Source organism: Prosopis cineraria, unplaced genomic scaffold (assembly GCF_029017545.1).
Source record: "Prosopis cineraria cultivar Desert tree isolate PC_DT_omini unplaced genomic scaffold, ASM2901754v1 PC9, whole genome shotgun sequence".
In the NCBI taxonomy this organism is placed as follows: domain Eukaryota; kingdom Viridiplantae; phylum Streptophyta; class Magnoliopsida; order Fabales; family Fabaceae; genus Prosopis; species Prosopis cineraria.
This window is the reverse complement of record NW_026555340.1, coordinates 27,208,861-27,225,837: the sequence shown is the minus strand read 5'-3', so window position 1 is coordinate 27,225,837 and position 16,977 is coordinate 27,208,861. Positions and strand designations below refer to the sequence as shown.

Below are 16,977 nucleotides of genomic sequence, written 5' to 3'. Positions count from 1 at the left end.
CAACCACATGTTACCACACACACATTGAGGAGAGTATATTCTATATCGTAGTAGTTAAACTCCACTAAACTAAATACCCACCCGTGCTTGATAACTTGAAGCAAAACTCAAGCTATCCAGACCTAAAAGTTCCCCCAAATTAAAAACAAAAACAAAACGTTTTTAAGGTCCAAAAAGAAATCCCAGATGAGAGGGAAGATAAATAATAATAACATAATGAAATGAAAATAATTAAAAAAAAAACAATTACAGCAAAGACCCACGTGAGCATCCTATGTATAATGCGTGTTTCATTGATCCGGGTTTCTTTAAAGTCAACCCTTTTAAAACAATGTCATTGTTATTAGGAATATAATCCCCAATTTAATATTTTTATCAAATTAGTCCCTATCATATCATAACCAATCTCAATATCAAAATGGGCTGTCTCCTCCACATTTCTTGTTATTTTGTTAACCTCCCCGGGAATTGCCGTGCCGTGCCCTCGCAACTACTCCTAATTAATTCATCCCTCTAATTAACACGACAATATTATACTAATTAATCTTCTCATTTTAATAATATGGATACATACTGCCAAAAGAAAAGAAATTGAAAAACTAGTTGATGATCAGAGTGTTTTACCGGAAAATTTGGACTCTTTTGCTTACATCACCGTACAATAACGGAACGATAGGCACGCATTTATCAGAGCAAATATATATACTTTGTTAATTTGCAAAGAACGTAATTAAGGAGCAAATCGTATGTATACATTTCACAAATTATTGCTACATGATTTTTCCTTTTAATGAATACACAAAATTACATGAAGAAGAAGAATGGAGGAGAAGAAAAAGAGAGGCATATATAACGTGAACCTTTTCGTTAATGGTGTAATGGGTTCGGACCAGTAGGCACAAGGCGTTTATCGACACCATAACGCGGATCAATCTGCCCTTCTGACGGCGGAGGATGCGCCGTCGTGTGACTCCGCCGGTGGTGGTGGTGGTGACGACGGTGATGGTGGCGGCGATGGACAAACGGGGTGAAGTCAAATTTGGAGGCCAATAGTTTCCTATTCCTATTCAGAGCAGACAGTAACTGGGTGGTCGCACCGACGTCGTTGCGGTAGTCGACAACACCAACGTTGGAGGGAGCGAAGCTGAGCCAGCCACGGAAGATGATCAGAACCAGGAAAAGCCAGAGAATTGAAACTAGGACATGTCGGAATCTGAGGATCATGTTCATACTGATGAAGAAGAAGGACAATACATGAGACGACGACAAAGAGAAGAAAACAAAGATTGCATGGAGAATAGAGTGTGAGGGAGAGAGATTTGAAGGTGGTGGTCTCGCAAACTGAAGAAATTAATAGGAAGGTAAATGAAAGTCCGCGAATTTTGATTCTTTATTTAATCAGATCACAGAGAGAGAGAGAGAGAGAGAGAGAGAGAAGATGGAAGAAGCAGTAGATGCGGAGAGGAGGCAAGAATTGTCGAGCATTCTTCTTCCAATGAAGCTTCCTTTGCGTTCAAGGAACCAAATGGTCATAAAGAGCAGATTGTCAAACCTTGTTTTATATAATGGCTATGTGTGCGACTCTCTTGAGCAAGACAAGGGCCTGTGGGCACGTCCCGTAGGCCTACTCATACAAATTATTATACCTGCCACGTACATATATTTCGAATAATCTAATTACAATATCACAAGTTTAAGCAATTGATTAAGTCATTAAAGCCAGCAAAGTCCAGTGTTAGGTAGTGTGTTTCTTTGAACCATTAAGTTAGGGGGCTGATTCAAGTTACATACTCTATTTTCTTCGTGAAATAAGGGTTTAGTGTATTTTGAGATTTGGTGTATTGTTTTCAGTGAAAATGAAGCTTGTGGACGAGTCTTTCTTCTGTGTGGGACACAAAAAGCGAGAGAGGACGTCTTGAAAAGGTACATTTTCTTGTAGAATTTGGTGGGATCTTCATGAAATCTGATTCATGAGTTAATACTGAAGTTTCTAAACCGCTACTACTATGAAACTGAAATCTACGTGGAGTAATTAAAACAGAGCAATACAATTGGAGAGAAAAAAATGCAGAAAAATTGAAATTCTTTCTGAGGTCTTCTATACAAACGCACGCTATGGTATCTTTATCTTATTGTACAGTCGGCAGAAAGGAGAGGCTTGCGAAGTATTTTGACTTTTGAATTTTCGAAGTATATTGACCGACTTTACATTTTAATTTAATGTTAATGAAATTAATATCTTTTTTCTTTTGTTTCCAAATTTCTCTTTTGGGGTTTCACAGTCATTTAACTATTGGGTTTGACTTGGCATTATCAAGCTGGCATTGAATAAGCATATATCAATGTCAAATTAAAAACCATATGATCTATTCTAATTATCTAAACTACAGACTGCCATTTCACGCATTGGAACTTGATAAAGTTGCATAGGAGAAAAACACTATCCAGTTTCTTCAATTACACTCTTTCACAGGCTTCTTTGAAACGAAAAGTTTATATTTTTCCCCCTTGCTTTGATTCACGCGTAAGATTGAATAGATGAAAGTCTTGAAACCTAGCTGTTCCTACAGATACCTTGTAAGAGTAGATTTCTGACTGGCTTATTAATATCAATTACTTATTAATCACTTGCTGATTTGCGTGACGATTGAACAACGGAAGCATGCTGCCTCTGTAGAGTGCATGTCCTCACCTCAAGTTTCTCCACCTTACATAGTAAAGGATGCGATAAATTCCAATCCATCTTTATCAGAAAAGGAGACAGAGAAACTATATAACTTCCAAATGGTAGGTTATTCCTGTTGAAGGAATCCATCGTCTTTTGACCAATTACACGTTGAAGTGGCCCGGAATTATAAGCTTCATTGGCAACAAGTTAGTTATCTGACTCTGCGCATGTGTGAGAAAGATTTTTATATCTTAACTTAAAATTTCAAAATTCAAAATTTATGAACCATTTTACTTCATTATATATTAATTATTATTTATTAAACTTAATTTTATTTAACGACAAACATTCCATACCAATTCAAGCTCACTCACATTTCAATATCTTAATAATTTTTAATATGGCAGCAGGCTCAATTGCTGACTATTACTTTTTCTTTCCGCTTTAACAGAAATGGACAATGACTTTTTTGATGGCCATAGCAAAATGGGAAGGAAGTCCGTGAGTGGGGTATTGCAGAAGTAGATGGATGGTTCATGGATTCGCCATTTTCTCCATTGGTGGGCGCAAAATTTCACATGGAGCTTTCCAATGCGTTTAACCAATTGGTGAATAGTGCCCACAATAAAAATTTGCACTACTTTTGGACACTCCTCCTGGGTCCTGTCATGCAAAGTTTCAAATAGAGTTGTTGGCTGTACAGTATCATGAAAATAGATTATTACCAACTCATCATTAAAAGTCAACCCCAACCAAATTCCTCTTTCTTTTCTTTTCTGGAGACCAATAATCTTTTTTTTTAAAAAAAAAAACCATGAACACATCCACCATCCAACTTAGTGCAGCATGCTGCATAACCACCCAAAGAGTCTTTTTTTTTTTTTTTTGCCCTGCACAGTTTATCCCACAAAAACCAGAGGTACAAACATAATCATTCAAATCACACCAAAACATTCTCATGCATGGTGCAGCATGACCTTTCCAAGAGTCTTACTTTTCCCCTGGTTGATTGGCTACAAGTTTTCAACAACTCAAACCACAAATTCCTGTGGTACAAATGTAATATTTTTCATTCCACATGGGCCTAGGTATAATCTTTCACGAGCCACATGATATAGATAAGGTGAAACAACAGGATGTGAGATGTTTTACAGTAGTATTTAAAATGTAGTGCTGCGCTTGATAGTATGAACGCATTACTAGATCCTGTTTCATGTTTGAATCAGATACAACTAAAGCAGTCAGGTCACCACCTGCAATTAATTGTCATGGACAACAGTGGCTACGGATGGTGTTATAGAATCAGTTAGAATTTGTGTGTTGACAAACTTAAATCAGCAAAAACCAGTTTAAAGTTCACATGGGCATTACCAGGAACACACAGAACCAAGGCTGAGATCTCAAGCTTGAGCACTCTGGCAAATTCATGGAGGGCCCCGGTGGACTTGTGATGTAACCTAGCTAGAATTTATTGATGTTAATAAATAATCCAATGCAAATTCAACTAAGTCTAAAGCAATTAAGAATGCTGCTGAATGAAGTTCAAGAATCTGAAACAAGAAATCCCAAGCTAGACTACCCCATTGTCATTATATTCTTTCCATTTTTTTTTTTGTACGTATCAACTGTTGCTTCCAGTTACATCTGGAAGTGCATGAACCATGACACATTTTAGTATTCTAAGAACGCAAAACACAGTTTGATGCATACAAATACCTGAAATTGTCAATCCTGGGGATAAAATTGTATACATATACTGTTAATTTCATGACAATGAAAAGAGCCATTGTTAATTAATTAAACATAATTCGTTCAAATATGCAGTGTAGATATGTATTGGTGTATTTAATATTTCAATTTAAAGTATATATAAAAAAGTTTAAGCAGTCTTGGCCACACAGCCTTCTCCAAAGAAGAATAACAAATCTCATTATCAGAATGTCAAATTAATTGTTGCTCCAGCTGTCATCTTAATGAACCAGACTAGTAGTTTTATTGAAGCGATAGTGACATATGGCGATTTTAATGAGGTGGAATGAAATAGGTCCTACAAATGGTTTATTTAACAAACCATTCCACGTTTTCCTCTCAGCTTATTAAATTTATGAACAGATCCCATGACCAAGTAATTACAAGGCAAATTTTCCTCTGCTAAAAATCATATCGATCAGTAAGTTTCCAGGCTTAAGCAGACAACAGTAAAATCCATAATCAAATTAACAAATCTAAACACAATGATAAGTTGATAATCACTGATTATTTACTGTATGAACTATGAAGTCCATCAAACAAAAGTGAAAACAAAAAGCAAGGGAAAATCATGATTAGGAACCCCCCCCCCCAAAAAAAAAAAAAATCTCTTGAATCACATCTGTTAACTTTGTATCCTGTGGCCTATCATCTCCATCTCTCCCAGTACAACTTTCACAATGGAAGTCCTCATCTTCAAAGTATATTAACTATAGTCGATTTGAAGTTTTGTATCAATCCTATTTCTATAGTTTTGGCATACATATTCTTTATGGTTTTCTTGTTCTCTAATTCATCTTTCAACTTCATGAAGTGCGGTCTATGCCTAATCAATATACCAATATATATATATATATATATAATAAAATTTACAGCAAAGCATAGTGTTTCCTAATTATGAACATTCGATTCAGTTCCTAAACTTTGTGCAATGTACATGGAAATGTGTCCACTCGCTTCAAATATTTGGAACAACCACCATAAAAATTTCTAGAAATGAAGGGCACAGAATTTGGTTGCCAAATGATTCAAAAGCATGGTTGAGTCACTCTGCAAAATAATATTGCTCCAATGCATCATTTATTAAGTTACATCCTTTGTAAAATGTGAGAAGAGATTGACCTGTTCATAATCTAGATAACAGTAAGAATCCCTGTGCTGCTTGACCTTCTTCTTTGAGCACCTTACGTTCTCTTATCCCTCTTTGGCTGCCTGTTGACCACTAGTGGTAGCAGCTACAGCAGCACTACACGTTTTGGAATCTCTTGTTGTCTGTGAGAAAACCAAACAACATATAACAAATGAAGAAAAGAAGTGCTCGCTTTTATACTATCACTAACAAGTGATACTAAAATTAACAGTGACAAGTGATAAAAATAATCACATTTTGTCTTCTGGAAATTTAAAAATTTGAACCATGACGCAGCCTAGTATGCAGCACTTGTGTTAAAAAAGAACTTTAAATTTAAGGAAGAAAACAGAAAGAAACTGGTAAAAAGAAAGCCTCGTACATAAGCTAAACTTAATTAATTCTTCTTTAAAATCTAGAAAGGTTCAAAAAGGCTGACAAATATTGCAAAACACCAGCAGAAGCAGATCGATTATCATGCTTAAAGAAACATGCTATCAAGTGATCCAAGCAAAGGTGCAGATGACTGTACACAGAATCATAACATTAAGCTGTGATTTGAAATTTTACATATAAACTAGTTTCGAATCCTTCTAGCTCTGCGAACAAAGAGTTTAAAAGACTAGACAAGCGATAATCCAAAATCGGATTTTAGGGTCTTTTTGACAATTTAACATGTAGTGAGACTGAAGTCCTGGAAATGGAAGCTTCTAGTAAGAAACAAAAAATAAATAGTTTTAAAGGCATGGATAAACAGCAATCCACATAGACAAAAGTGGGCATTTAAAGTAAAAATATAATATCGAACTTGAAATACTGTAGGGTGATATTAGTGTCCTGCTTTCATCAACAGGGAGGTTGTTGTTGAGAAAGAAAGATCCAATAGGGCAATTAGTTACATTAGACAAAAGTGATTATTAGATGTACAGTAGACATACATGTAAAGACTTGATACTTCACCCTGCAACTTGTTCGACTTCGGAGAAGTTATTATTGTGCTTCCTGGTTATATCATAATTCATAAATCAGAATATTGCCCAGGGAAACATCTACTTGTGTTTATTGGCCTAGAACTGTCAACAAGAATACGCCAAAATAATGCTGCATAGACAGAGCCAAATAATTACCTCTCACTCTCAGGAGCTTGATCAATAGATCTGTCTTGTGTGTAATTTGATGTCCTTTGTCAATCAACTGGCGAGGCTCTCATTACCGGCTTCCATGACGAATTTTTATGTTTCTAGGGCTTTTCTTCCCATCAAATTCACAAAATCTTTCATTCTTACCTGTTTAGTTTGTTTAATAATTACAAATCTCGCTTTCTGCTGTGATACTTTCAACAAAGGGACCGAAAGCTGGTCTTCACAAGCGAAAATATCGTTACTTCGACGCATTTTGGCTCGGTTATCTCCCTCACTTGTTAGGTTATCAACTAATCATAGAAGGCCCTCGCCGCCAGTTGACCAACCTAAGCAGAATCACTCAAAATCAAAATCATGTAAAGTGAAACTACATTCAACATAGTGCGGAAGAATATTTTTTTGTCTCATTGAAGTACCGTTTGTTCTATTCACGTAAAAAAGAAAACAGTATTTTGATATGAAATATAAATTGCGATATAAAGTGATTACATCATATTTTATAAAAAACGTGAAGAGTTTATTTCACAGCAGAAGAGTTTCTTTATCGAACAATGCTGTGATGAGAAATGCTATTTTCAATGAAAAAATAATGATAAAGAATTGTTAAAAAAATTTATATCAATTAAAAATTAATTATTGTTAAAATTTAAATAAATAATTATTAATTTAAAATGAAATGTTAAAATTTAAATAAATATTTATTAATAAAAAATTAATTGATATAAATAAGTATTCATTTTAATTTTGATAATAAATAATTTTTGATTGATATTTTTTTCATTTTTAATTTTAGTGAATTCCTTCCCTGAGAATAAAGTCCTCTCTGAAGTCTGAAGTTTGTTTATTACACACTCTTGACACCTTGCTCCTCTGTTCTTGGTGCCTCAATCTTCCTACAAGTGGAGGCATCTAAGTTGGAATTATGGGGTTTACATATATCACTCTGTTTGAATTCAGCTATTCAGGTAAAGAAAGGTAGACAATTTTGCTAATCTCCGAAACCTATTTTAGCATTCCATCGACTTGTTGAGGCGTATTGGTTATGGATTCGTCTTCCACATTTTACGTAACTTGTTAGAAGTAAATCGTGGTTAGGATTTTATGTAATGGTTTTTAAATTACTATCTGCTATAGCGCAAAGTTATAAAGAAGGTTTTGTAGTGTTGATCTCGCGTTGAAGTTAAGAGATCACCCAATCAAATGTTAAGGTGATGCCTATCTCCGCAGGGAATTGGCAGGTACATGAACACTGACTTCGAAACTATGGCGCTGGAGATTGGTTCCAACTTCCAAATTTACTCGTGAGGTTGTAGTTGCTGTCTGTACTCTTTCTTCTTCATGAACTTAGTTATTTACTTGACATTTAACAGCTTGGAACGTAGTCTCCTGCTTGCATTTCTCATGGAGGTTTTGCATTTGATTCCAGTAGGTCCTCACGGCATTAAATTAAGTATATATTCTGACCTTTATGATGAATGTTTTCAGAAAGAGCTTAGCCGAAGTGCTCATTATGTTCGTCCGGCCTTCCCTTCTCACAAAATTTGCTCCAACTGTAGCTGATTTGAGTACAACAATTGTATGTAGAGTAGAAATACTTAAGAAGTTGAACTAATTTTGCACCAAATTTGCACATGATCACTGGAATATCCTGCTCATTTTGAAGAAATTACCACAACACATTAATTCATTCTTGAGTGAAAAGAATAGCTTCCTTGAGAGTTGTCGCTGGTAATAAGAGCAAATGACCAGTTATGAGGTTAAAATTGTATTCTCAAGGGCAGGCACATGTTGGAATGGCTCTAGAATGTTTTAGGGGTGACAACAACCTTTGCAAAAACACAAGGTAAGACTGATTGCTTTAGACCTAAAGTGGGGGCCAGCACATAGCGGGAGATTCTTGCACCAGGCTGCTCCTCTGAAGGTCTAGAATGTTATATTTGTCGTATTTACTATTGGATGGAGAAGGCACAGAAGACTTCATTTCGAAAAATTGCATTTCCTATTGCCCAATATAGTGGTGCTGAAGGTTGGCATGACAATAGAATAGTAAACAGATCCATATGCTAACTGAGCTGGTTTGGCTATGTTTTGCAAAGTCAGTATTCTGGTTTCCAACCTTTTCATTCACTGCGAGACTACATATCCCTAATATAGCTTCAAGATGGCATGCCTTTAATTTCTATGCCGTTTCTTTTTTAAGCATGTACGTGTTATTGATTAATGTGGATTTTTCTTGAGGTATGATGACTAACGTCTGATTTTCTTTTCCTTTTTCATTTTGGGTTTAAAGAGATTATTGGAAAATCCAAAATTCTAGCAGTAACTCAAAGTTAAAAGGGTTCTACGTGTATGCGGTCCTTTTTTTGTTAGCTAATACAACTCTACAAGTCTGCCATTATATAGTTGGATTTTGATCGCCAGTTGATGTGTAAATTGCGTGGATAGTGCAGTTAGAAGCACATCAGATTTATAGATCTGAAAGTCACGTGTTTGGTGGATGCTTACTGCATGCACATTTGAGATCTGAGGCTTTATTCAGGTCCTTTGTGACTTGCTTGTACTCTTTAGCCCTTTGCTTTAATGAGTACACTCAATTTTCACAAAATGTTGGAGCAGCTTCGTAATTTCAAATTCCATGCCAAAGAATAAAAGAGGAAAAAGAAAGGGATAGGAAACATGCCCGACAAGGTGAACTTAAAGATAGTTGTGTTGATTCTTTTTGAGCTTCTTACTGAACCAAGTGGCATCTAAACATGCAACTGCAAATATAATGAGTCGCTTCAATATAAGCATTCAATGTTATGTATGGAATGGATGATGATTTACTGAAGGACAATTTAAGATAGTTTCACGCAAAAAAGGGAAGAATTTAAGACAGTCAATGTTATCTTCTGACTAATTCTTTATTTGCCATTTTTTTTAAATATCCCACAAATATAAGAGGTCAACCTCAATGAAATTAATATATCGCATCGTTGTTTATAAATGGGTTAGAAATTTGTCACTTGTATGCGAAATAGAATGACCGGAAATAGGCGACTTGTTGAGGTTACGATTCTGCTCACTCTGTCTACTTCCCTTTCAGCAATAGTGCAGCGTATGATCATAGAAGTTATTTCAAATCTCACAATTTATACTTCTAGTAGAGTTAAGGCTAATTGTGTCTTTTTCAAAAAAAAAAACTTTTGCTTAATGTTTAATGGATACCAATTATTAGTTCTTAAGAAAAGGTCATCCTCCTTCGAAGACATCTCTAGAGATTGCATCTTTATCTATTAAATGTAACATTCCAAAATTTTTTCTATAATTTATTAATCTAATGAAAGGTAATTATAAAAATTTAAGTATAATAGGATTTGAGAATAGTTAGAGATAGCTATTAAATTTGGTTTTAGCTTTTGAATTGAATTCGAAAGTGAATTGGGTCACCCGAGTTCAAATTGTAGAGAGAAATTAATTTTTAGCTTATTGTGCGTTATGCTACAGCATAAAAATTTATGCTACAGTATAATTTCCTCAACCAATTTTTTTTTCTAAAATGCGAAATCAATTCGAAAAACAAAGAGTGAGACGTGAAATAGAAGGGGGCAACTAAGAGAGTATTTTCTCTGTTAGGACATCAATTCTTGAATATTTTGAAGGTGTTTAAAGCTTGGTTTCACCTAGGTATGCCTTCTTTATCTCTTCTTCTTTCTCTACACATTTTGTAAGTGAGATTTAAAGTTGGGAAATGATGATTTTCAAATTTAAGGCTACAGGTTCAAATTCATTAATTTAAATGGGACTAATAGGAGTTGTTTAAATATTTTATACATAATTTAGACGTTTTTACAAGGTTGTAAATTTGAGTCATCCATTTTGGATGAACCCTATCAAAGTGTGATTTTGGATTGTTTGATGTTATATTAGTAATTATTTAAGTTAGTGGAAGGTAAATGGAGTTAATGGAAGTTAATAAACCTAATGGTTATGCTTAAGTACAAGCTATTAAAATTTTGGGTAATTAAAGTGTTGATTAATGGAAGTTGGAAAAGTGTTTATGATGATTTTAATGATAAATGGTATAAATAATTGTAAATGAATCATCTTATACACTATTCAAACTTTAGTATAGCTTGTGAAAAACTTTTATTGAGGGATAAACTTTTGACCCCTCAAAGATTTGATGTAATCGAGAGAAACTTAGTTTATATAATCAAATGTTAATTGATTATTTGTTAAAATGGTTGATTTGAAATATGCTTAATATTTTTAAACTCATGATGCAAATTTAGCATGGTTGGTGATGTATTATTGTTGTAAATTATATGTATATTCATATACATGCTACTAGTGATGATGAATGAGAAAACGTGATTATATACTAGTTGGTATGTGCAGTGAGTTGGTTGTGAGCATGGATATATAGATTCATGATATGAATGGTTAATTAAAATGCATATACATATATGACATACATGCATAACATAATCATTGGCGAGAGTTCACTTAGGGAGAGGAGTAGTTGATTAAATTTATGTTATATTGGTAACGATCGTTGGAATCAGGAGCTTGCCTTAGCATCGATTATTGAAATTAGGAGGTAGCTTTTATTCTATGATTGATTCGGGACCTTTTCACTTATTCTATGAGGGACTTAAACCTAACTAGTCTCTACCGATTTAAAACAAAGCTGGATTAGGGAACAACATCCCATGATTGTTAGTATTAAAGAATCAAATTACATAAGTGAGTGAGTTAACCCTAGCTTGATAGCTCCTTACAAGTGGAAGGTTAAGTTAGTCTGTGAAGGACATAGTTATCAAATACCCACCAATTTCATGTTAGAGTTAACAGGAGGGTATAAGGCTGGCATATAATCATGCATTTAGTCTCGGCCACATAGTTATTAGTATTATGATCCGGTGCAGATTAGAGACGCATGGTTGGTATTATTGTAACCCCAAGTTGTGCATTATTAATATGTATATGATTATGTATTTGAAATCTAATCACATGGTTGTTATTATTATGACCAAAATTATCCGTTGTCATATATGCTTTATGCGTGTGTTTATTATCAATTGCATTTGTTTTCAATTGATATGCAACTGTATAAGTCAAGTGAAACTTGGTTACTAAGTGATTGTATTCACTTCTCAATTCTCAATTTTGTCAAGACCTAGCTCATCGAATTAAGACTGAGAAAACATGCTGAGGCATAGGATTGTAAAGTAATCCTTTATATTCATCTTTATGTTGTTTTATGTGTATTAAGATTGTTAACTTGCCAATTAAGATTTCCGTGAATATTTTTATACTATTTGCATCGTTAGTGTCTCACACTTGTGTATTTTGTGCCTAGATTAGTAAGTTTTGACTGTAAACCCTAATATAGGGCCAAACTACTTATACAAGTAGGAACAAGTAGATGAAAATGATTGTCTTGTATAAGAAATTCCTCCTCCCTCATGTTTTATGTGTTATGGAGTTGAGTGATGAATTTGTGACATATGTATTTTTAGTTGAGTATGGTACATTGCATGAATCCTATATAGTCTATTGAGTGTGGTCTAAGGGTGGTTGTGAGCTTATGACACTTTGTTGTGATTTTGAACACCTTAATTATGTTTTAAAAGCATGATAGGTAAGTTTGCATTTTGATATTGAACTTTTGACTAAGAAATGATTTGAATGTGAGAACTAGTGTCATTAGCTAGAGCTCAGAGAAAGCTTTTTGTAGATATTGAAATCACCTCAATTGGATATCAATCGAGGAATTGGGACGCGTTGGAAGTTCGGTCAAAAAATCTGTTACATGGGCTTCTACATTTTATGTCACAGCATACAATTTTATGTTGTAGCGTAATTGTTTTAGAATCATTATTTTATTTTTTGATCCCATTTGTATGTTATCTTATCTTACCTTGTATGAAGTCTATGCTTCTATACACATGTTTTTATTTAATTTTTGTTTATAAAGTGATTTTTTAAACATGTTAAGTTTTGAAACTTAGGATTCTATTTATGTAAATTTTATAAACTTGATAATTTACTTGGATTAATCCTGTAATTATTTCGATCATAAAGTTAATTGTAAATTAGTAAAGAAAATATATCAAAGATTGAAGACTAGATAATACTGCTGAATTTTTCCTTAGTGCAATTGGGCCAGACCCATGATGGTCACAATTTTACTGGCCCTAAGTTGGCTGATCTGTCACTGCTGATTCTAGTGTGGTTCATTCACAACTTTAGCTCGATCCATTGGCAAATGCCTGCTCCAATATGGAGCTTAATTTTGAAAATGACAAACCAGTCATTGTTCCTAGTCTTGTTCTTGATCCTCAATCTCCTTCGTTCTCAAGATTTTCCAATAAGAGAATAATCTACAATAGCTTTTCAGGGTGGAAGAGTTTAAAAAGAACGACTTTGTGGTTTTGGCCCAAAAAGAAAAAACTTTGTGGTTAAAAGCCAGAACCAGATGGGAGAAAGTAATCCACATATAAATGGTGATAATAGCTTGGAATAACTTGTTAGTGCATTTACCGTAGACATTGTTGGCCGAAATGCAGGACTGAGAAAAAAAGACCAAATTGAAATCAATTTCATCCTTTCATATCACCTCTAATTTTTTTCCGTGCACACAAATCGTTGCTCTATATTGACATTTTGAATTTGGAAAACATCACTTAGCAAAGCAGAATCATTAGTTTTCAGAATGATTAGTTTCCTATTAATAATAGTGATGGTGATTATAGTTGAAATTATTGATTCAATCCACACAGGTTCATTAAGATTCTAGAAAGACATTTACTGAACATCGCAGATCATGGGATATCTAGAAGATCGGGATTCAGTACGCAACCTAGCCCTTCAACTTGAACAGAGTAGGAAGTTCTTGTTAAGCAGGGTAGGCTTCTGACGTGGATCGCAGCAGATTTAATCCTGAGAATAGTATCTTGCAGCTCTTTTTCTTTGGAGATGGTGGGTGTTTTTATTATACAAGAAGGACATTAAAGACTGGTGGTACTTTGGCCGATTTATGGACCTTGATCCCCAGTGGTTAAGATCTCTGCCCTCAAATATTTTCTTTAAACGGATGTCTGAAAAAGGATTTAACCATTAGTTCTTTATGTAGCGCTTCTCGTGCTAAAAGTTCTCTGCTCAGCCAGAAAACACCAGGTAGGGTTATAGTATAGGGATGTACTAACCACTATCCCAAGTCTTAGAGCTATCTCGGCTCAGCTACTAGCTTTGTTCTGTGTTGCCTTCAATGGTAGATTTAGGTCTGTAAAGCATTCCTCAGGGTCAAAAAAATCAATATGTAGCCCGAAGCTCTTCCTCTTGCAGTGGGGCCCTCAGAATTGCTTAGGCTGTTGTTTAGCACCCATAAACATGTAACCAGAAACTTTGCCACTCATCTTTAATTATTCCATTTCTTCCTTTTTCTCAGCTTCTCCGTGTCGTGCGTGTTCAGGATCTGTTTCACTGAATAAATGACACTGGAGTTTAAGGTCTGGTTCAATGCCGAAGGAAGAGAATCAACTCAAGTATCTGAAACATTAAAGTGCTTTGGCTGTATATAGATGACCTGTGCTTGGAGATGATGATAAGTTTCTGGGCATATTCATGACAAAGACAAAAAGATTCTTTGATAGATTTAATTGATGGAATATATAAAAAGAATGGAAGATATTGATGAGGAATTGAATTCAGTCAAGTGCCTCACGTGATCCTGAGGGGTGATTTTATGGGCTTCAAATGCTGAAAAGGGGAACATGAAAGGGATTGTTCCAAGATGGCTATGACTCTGGAAAACGTGAACAAAAGGCTCATTGCTGAGCCATAAAGGTAGGGAGACACAATACACAGCTATCGACACAAGAGGCACTGAACTACAGTGTGCTTCAGCAACTGATATAGAAAACACGCCTTATCTGGGTTGGAAAATGCGATGCGAGGCGCCATGACTTTCAATATTGTGTGGATAAGTGTACCTTATTTAATCTAAAATTAGACCGAATCTCTCCAGCCATTTGGGGTCTACTGTGTTTGATCGAAATTTGCGAGCATTCATTCCTAAATAGTCCCAATCTAGCATGACTTGAATAAGTCCCTCTTATCCATCTTATCTTATTAAATATAAAGCTTATTTTTAAACAGTTAATGATTTCAGTACAGTTAACTGAATAAGTATATATTATTTAAAGTTATTCTATTTTACTTGATCGAAAGAGATTTTTTTTTTAATATATATTTTCGACTTAAAGAGCCTTTAAACAAGTACAATTACGGTAAGAAATAATTAGAGGAGAATGTCAATAAAGGGTCCTCGGAAAAGATTAATTTTTTAAAAGGATCTCTAACAAGTAAGAGTTACAAAATTGACAAATAAATTTATTGTTTTAGCAAGTACTAGATTTTTGCAAAAAAAAGAAGAAGAAGCAAGTACTGGATTTATTCATCGTCTTTTTTAAAAGAAAAATTAAATTCCTTTTGAAATCTTTTATGGATATTTTAAAACAAGAATGGGCTAAGTATAGTCACAAACTCATCCAACGCAAATTACATTACTAAATTACTCCTGTATGTACAAAATACTTGTATTCATTCAAGGTCACCGATCTTCGATGTTTGCCCAAAAATAGGTTGACGCAATTTTGCTCGTCAACTCCAGAAAAGGGTGAAAATCCTCAAATGTAATGGTGTAATTTTGCTAATTAACCCTAACAAACAATGCAAAAAAAATTACAATATGTAACAGAGGTGAACGCGGGAAAACATTGTCGGTAACCACAAAAAATGAAATTTTATATGACATGGTGTACAAGTGTAGAGATACACATGTTTAAGTCTGTCCTATCCTAACTAGCAGAAACTTTAGACACAATACATTATGAAATTATGTTGCATTTCGCAGTCACGTAAATATACTTTAATTCAAACCCCATTTAAAAGCTAAATTTAATTATTTACTTCTCATTCTCTCACTCTCTTACCCCTTTCTTATGCATCGACCTCTATTTAAGGGGTTTGACCCCTCAATTAGAAAAAGGTCAAGAAGTGCTCCTGGGGGATGCAGCAGGTGAAGAGCAGGGACGGATCCAGAAGTTGACATATGAGGGGCGGCCAAAAATGAAACATTACAAGAAAGTGGAGGAGAGGAATAATTTTTGCATATTTTACAAACAAAAATTAGTATTTGTGATTTTTTTTGGGGGGGGGGGGGGGAGCCTGCATGCCCTCCCTTGTGTCCGTCCCCGGTGGAGGGTGTTTAAACTAATTTAAATAACAGAGAAAATAGAATACGGAGTTGGGGTAGCTTCAAAAATCCAAATGAATTGTAAATTGAAGTGCGTTTTATCTAATTGTGATATGTAACAAAGTAGAATACCATGTATAAGTTTCTATCACATACGGGGAAAAAAAAAATGGACCGGTGTATTTTCGATTTTGTATTTCAGGTCAAATAAAATTTCAACCATTTTGACATTCATCGTCAATGGTTGCCAAAATGCGCCTATATTACAAATTGAAATTGTTTGCACCTTTTTTTATTACTAACATGCAAAATTGTACTTTATGCCAAAATTGTACTTAATTTCCTCTTCCTCATCAATCCATTTACACTTGACATAGCATGTGAGATCCACGCCACTTGTTTAACAAACATCTAACTTCCATTATGGATTGCAGATTTTTGAACATTTGCTCTGATTTATTGACAAAATTACATTAATGTAGTCTAGCTAGGAGGCATGCAATTCCTTACAAAATACTTTATGAGCATTTTGCCTCCTCAACTCTAAAAAAATTATTGGCAAATATTCGGCTTCCCATCTCATTGTCTCCCGAGTCGGACCATTGTTGGTGAACGGAGAGTGGTGTTGGTGACCTGATTCTATAGGTGTGTGTGTGTGTATGCATGTGACCATTTGTCGTCTTTAGTGTGGGTCGGTCTATTGCGCAGTGGATAAGAAATAAGTCAGATTACTGATCACTTAAAGATATGGAGACTTATTAGAATTTTTATGATATTATGCATATATACACATATCATTTTTTTAAGGTAGGTTATATAAACTATATGAGTTTTTCTATTAGCTTAAAGCCTCCATTCAAGTATTACATGTGATGTACCTGATATTAACTTTTGAATTTGATCGATGCATTGAATTTTCCTTTTGGTAACATGCGCAACATATATTCATTTTTGTTTTAAGGTCCACAGTTACCGAGCCTACTTGCTATTTTAAATTTTTCAAAAATATTTTAAATTTAAGCCTGTTCCTTCTGCAAATAATTTT

General features: G+C 34.6%; 1 protein-coding gene and 2 long non-coding RNA genes across 4 annotated transcripts; 1 reads left to right on the top strand and 2 right to left on the bottom strand.

The window, feature by feature from the left end:
* Window positions 1-683: 683 nt before the first annotated feature.
* Window positions 684-1,523, bottom strand: LOC129319871 (protein FON2 SPARE1-like). Its single transcript, XM_054964967.1, has one exon. The coding sequence runs from the start codon at window positions 1,228-1,230 to the stop codon at window positions 868-870; it is 363 nt and encodes a 120-aa protein (XP_054820942.1). The 5' UTR covers window positions 1,231-1,523; the 3' UTR covers window positions 684-867.
* Window positions 1,524-3,566: 2,043 nt separating this feature from the next.
* Window positions 3,567-7,079, bottom strand: LOC129319872 (uncharacterized). Of its 2 annotated transcripts, none has more exons than XR_008595542.1 (4): window positions 6,674-7,079; window positions 6,485-6,548; window positions 5,540-5,689; window positions 3,567-4,129 (listed from the first exon to the last, which is right to left on the bottom strand). It is a non-coding gene; the product is annotated as an uncharacterized LOC129319872 (long non-coding RNA). The 2 variants fall into 2 exon arrangements; XR_008595541.1 differs by having other exon boundaries at window positions 3,567-4,125.
* Window positions 7,080-7,624: 545 nt separating this feature from the next.
* LOC129319873 (uncharacterized) lies at window positions 7,625-8,828 on the top strand. Its single transcript, XR_008595543.1, has 3 exons — window positions 7,625-7,663; window positions 7,916-7,994; window positions 8,174-8,828. It is a non-coding gene; the product is annotated as an uncharacterized LOC129319873 (long non-coding RNA).
* The last annotated feature ends 8,149 nt before the right edge of the window (window positions 8,829-16,977 follow it).

Bases quoted from the DNA above. Each gene is read 5' to 3' on its own strand.
- LOC129319871 (XM_054964967.1), bottom strand. From the start codon at position 1,230: ATGAACATGATCCTCAGATTCCGACATGTCCTAGTTTCAATTCTCTGG.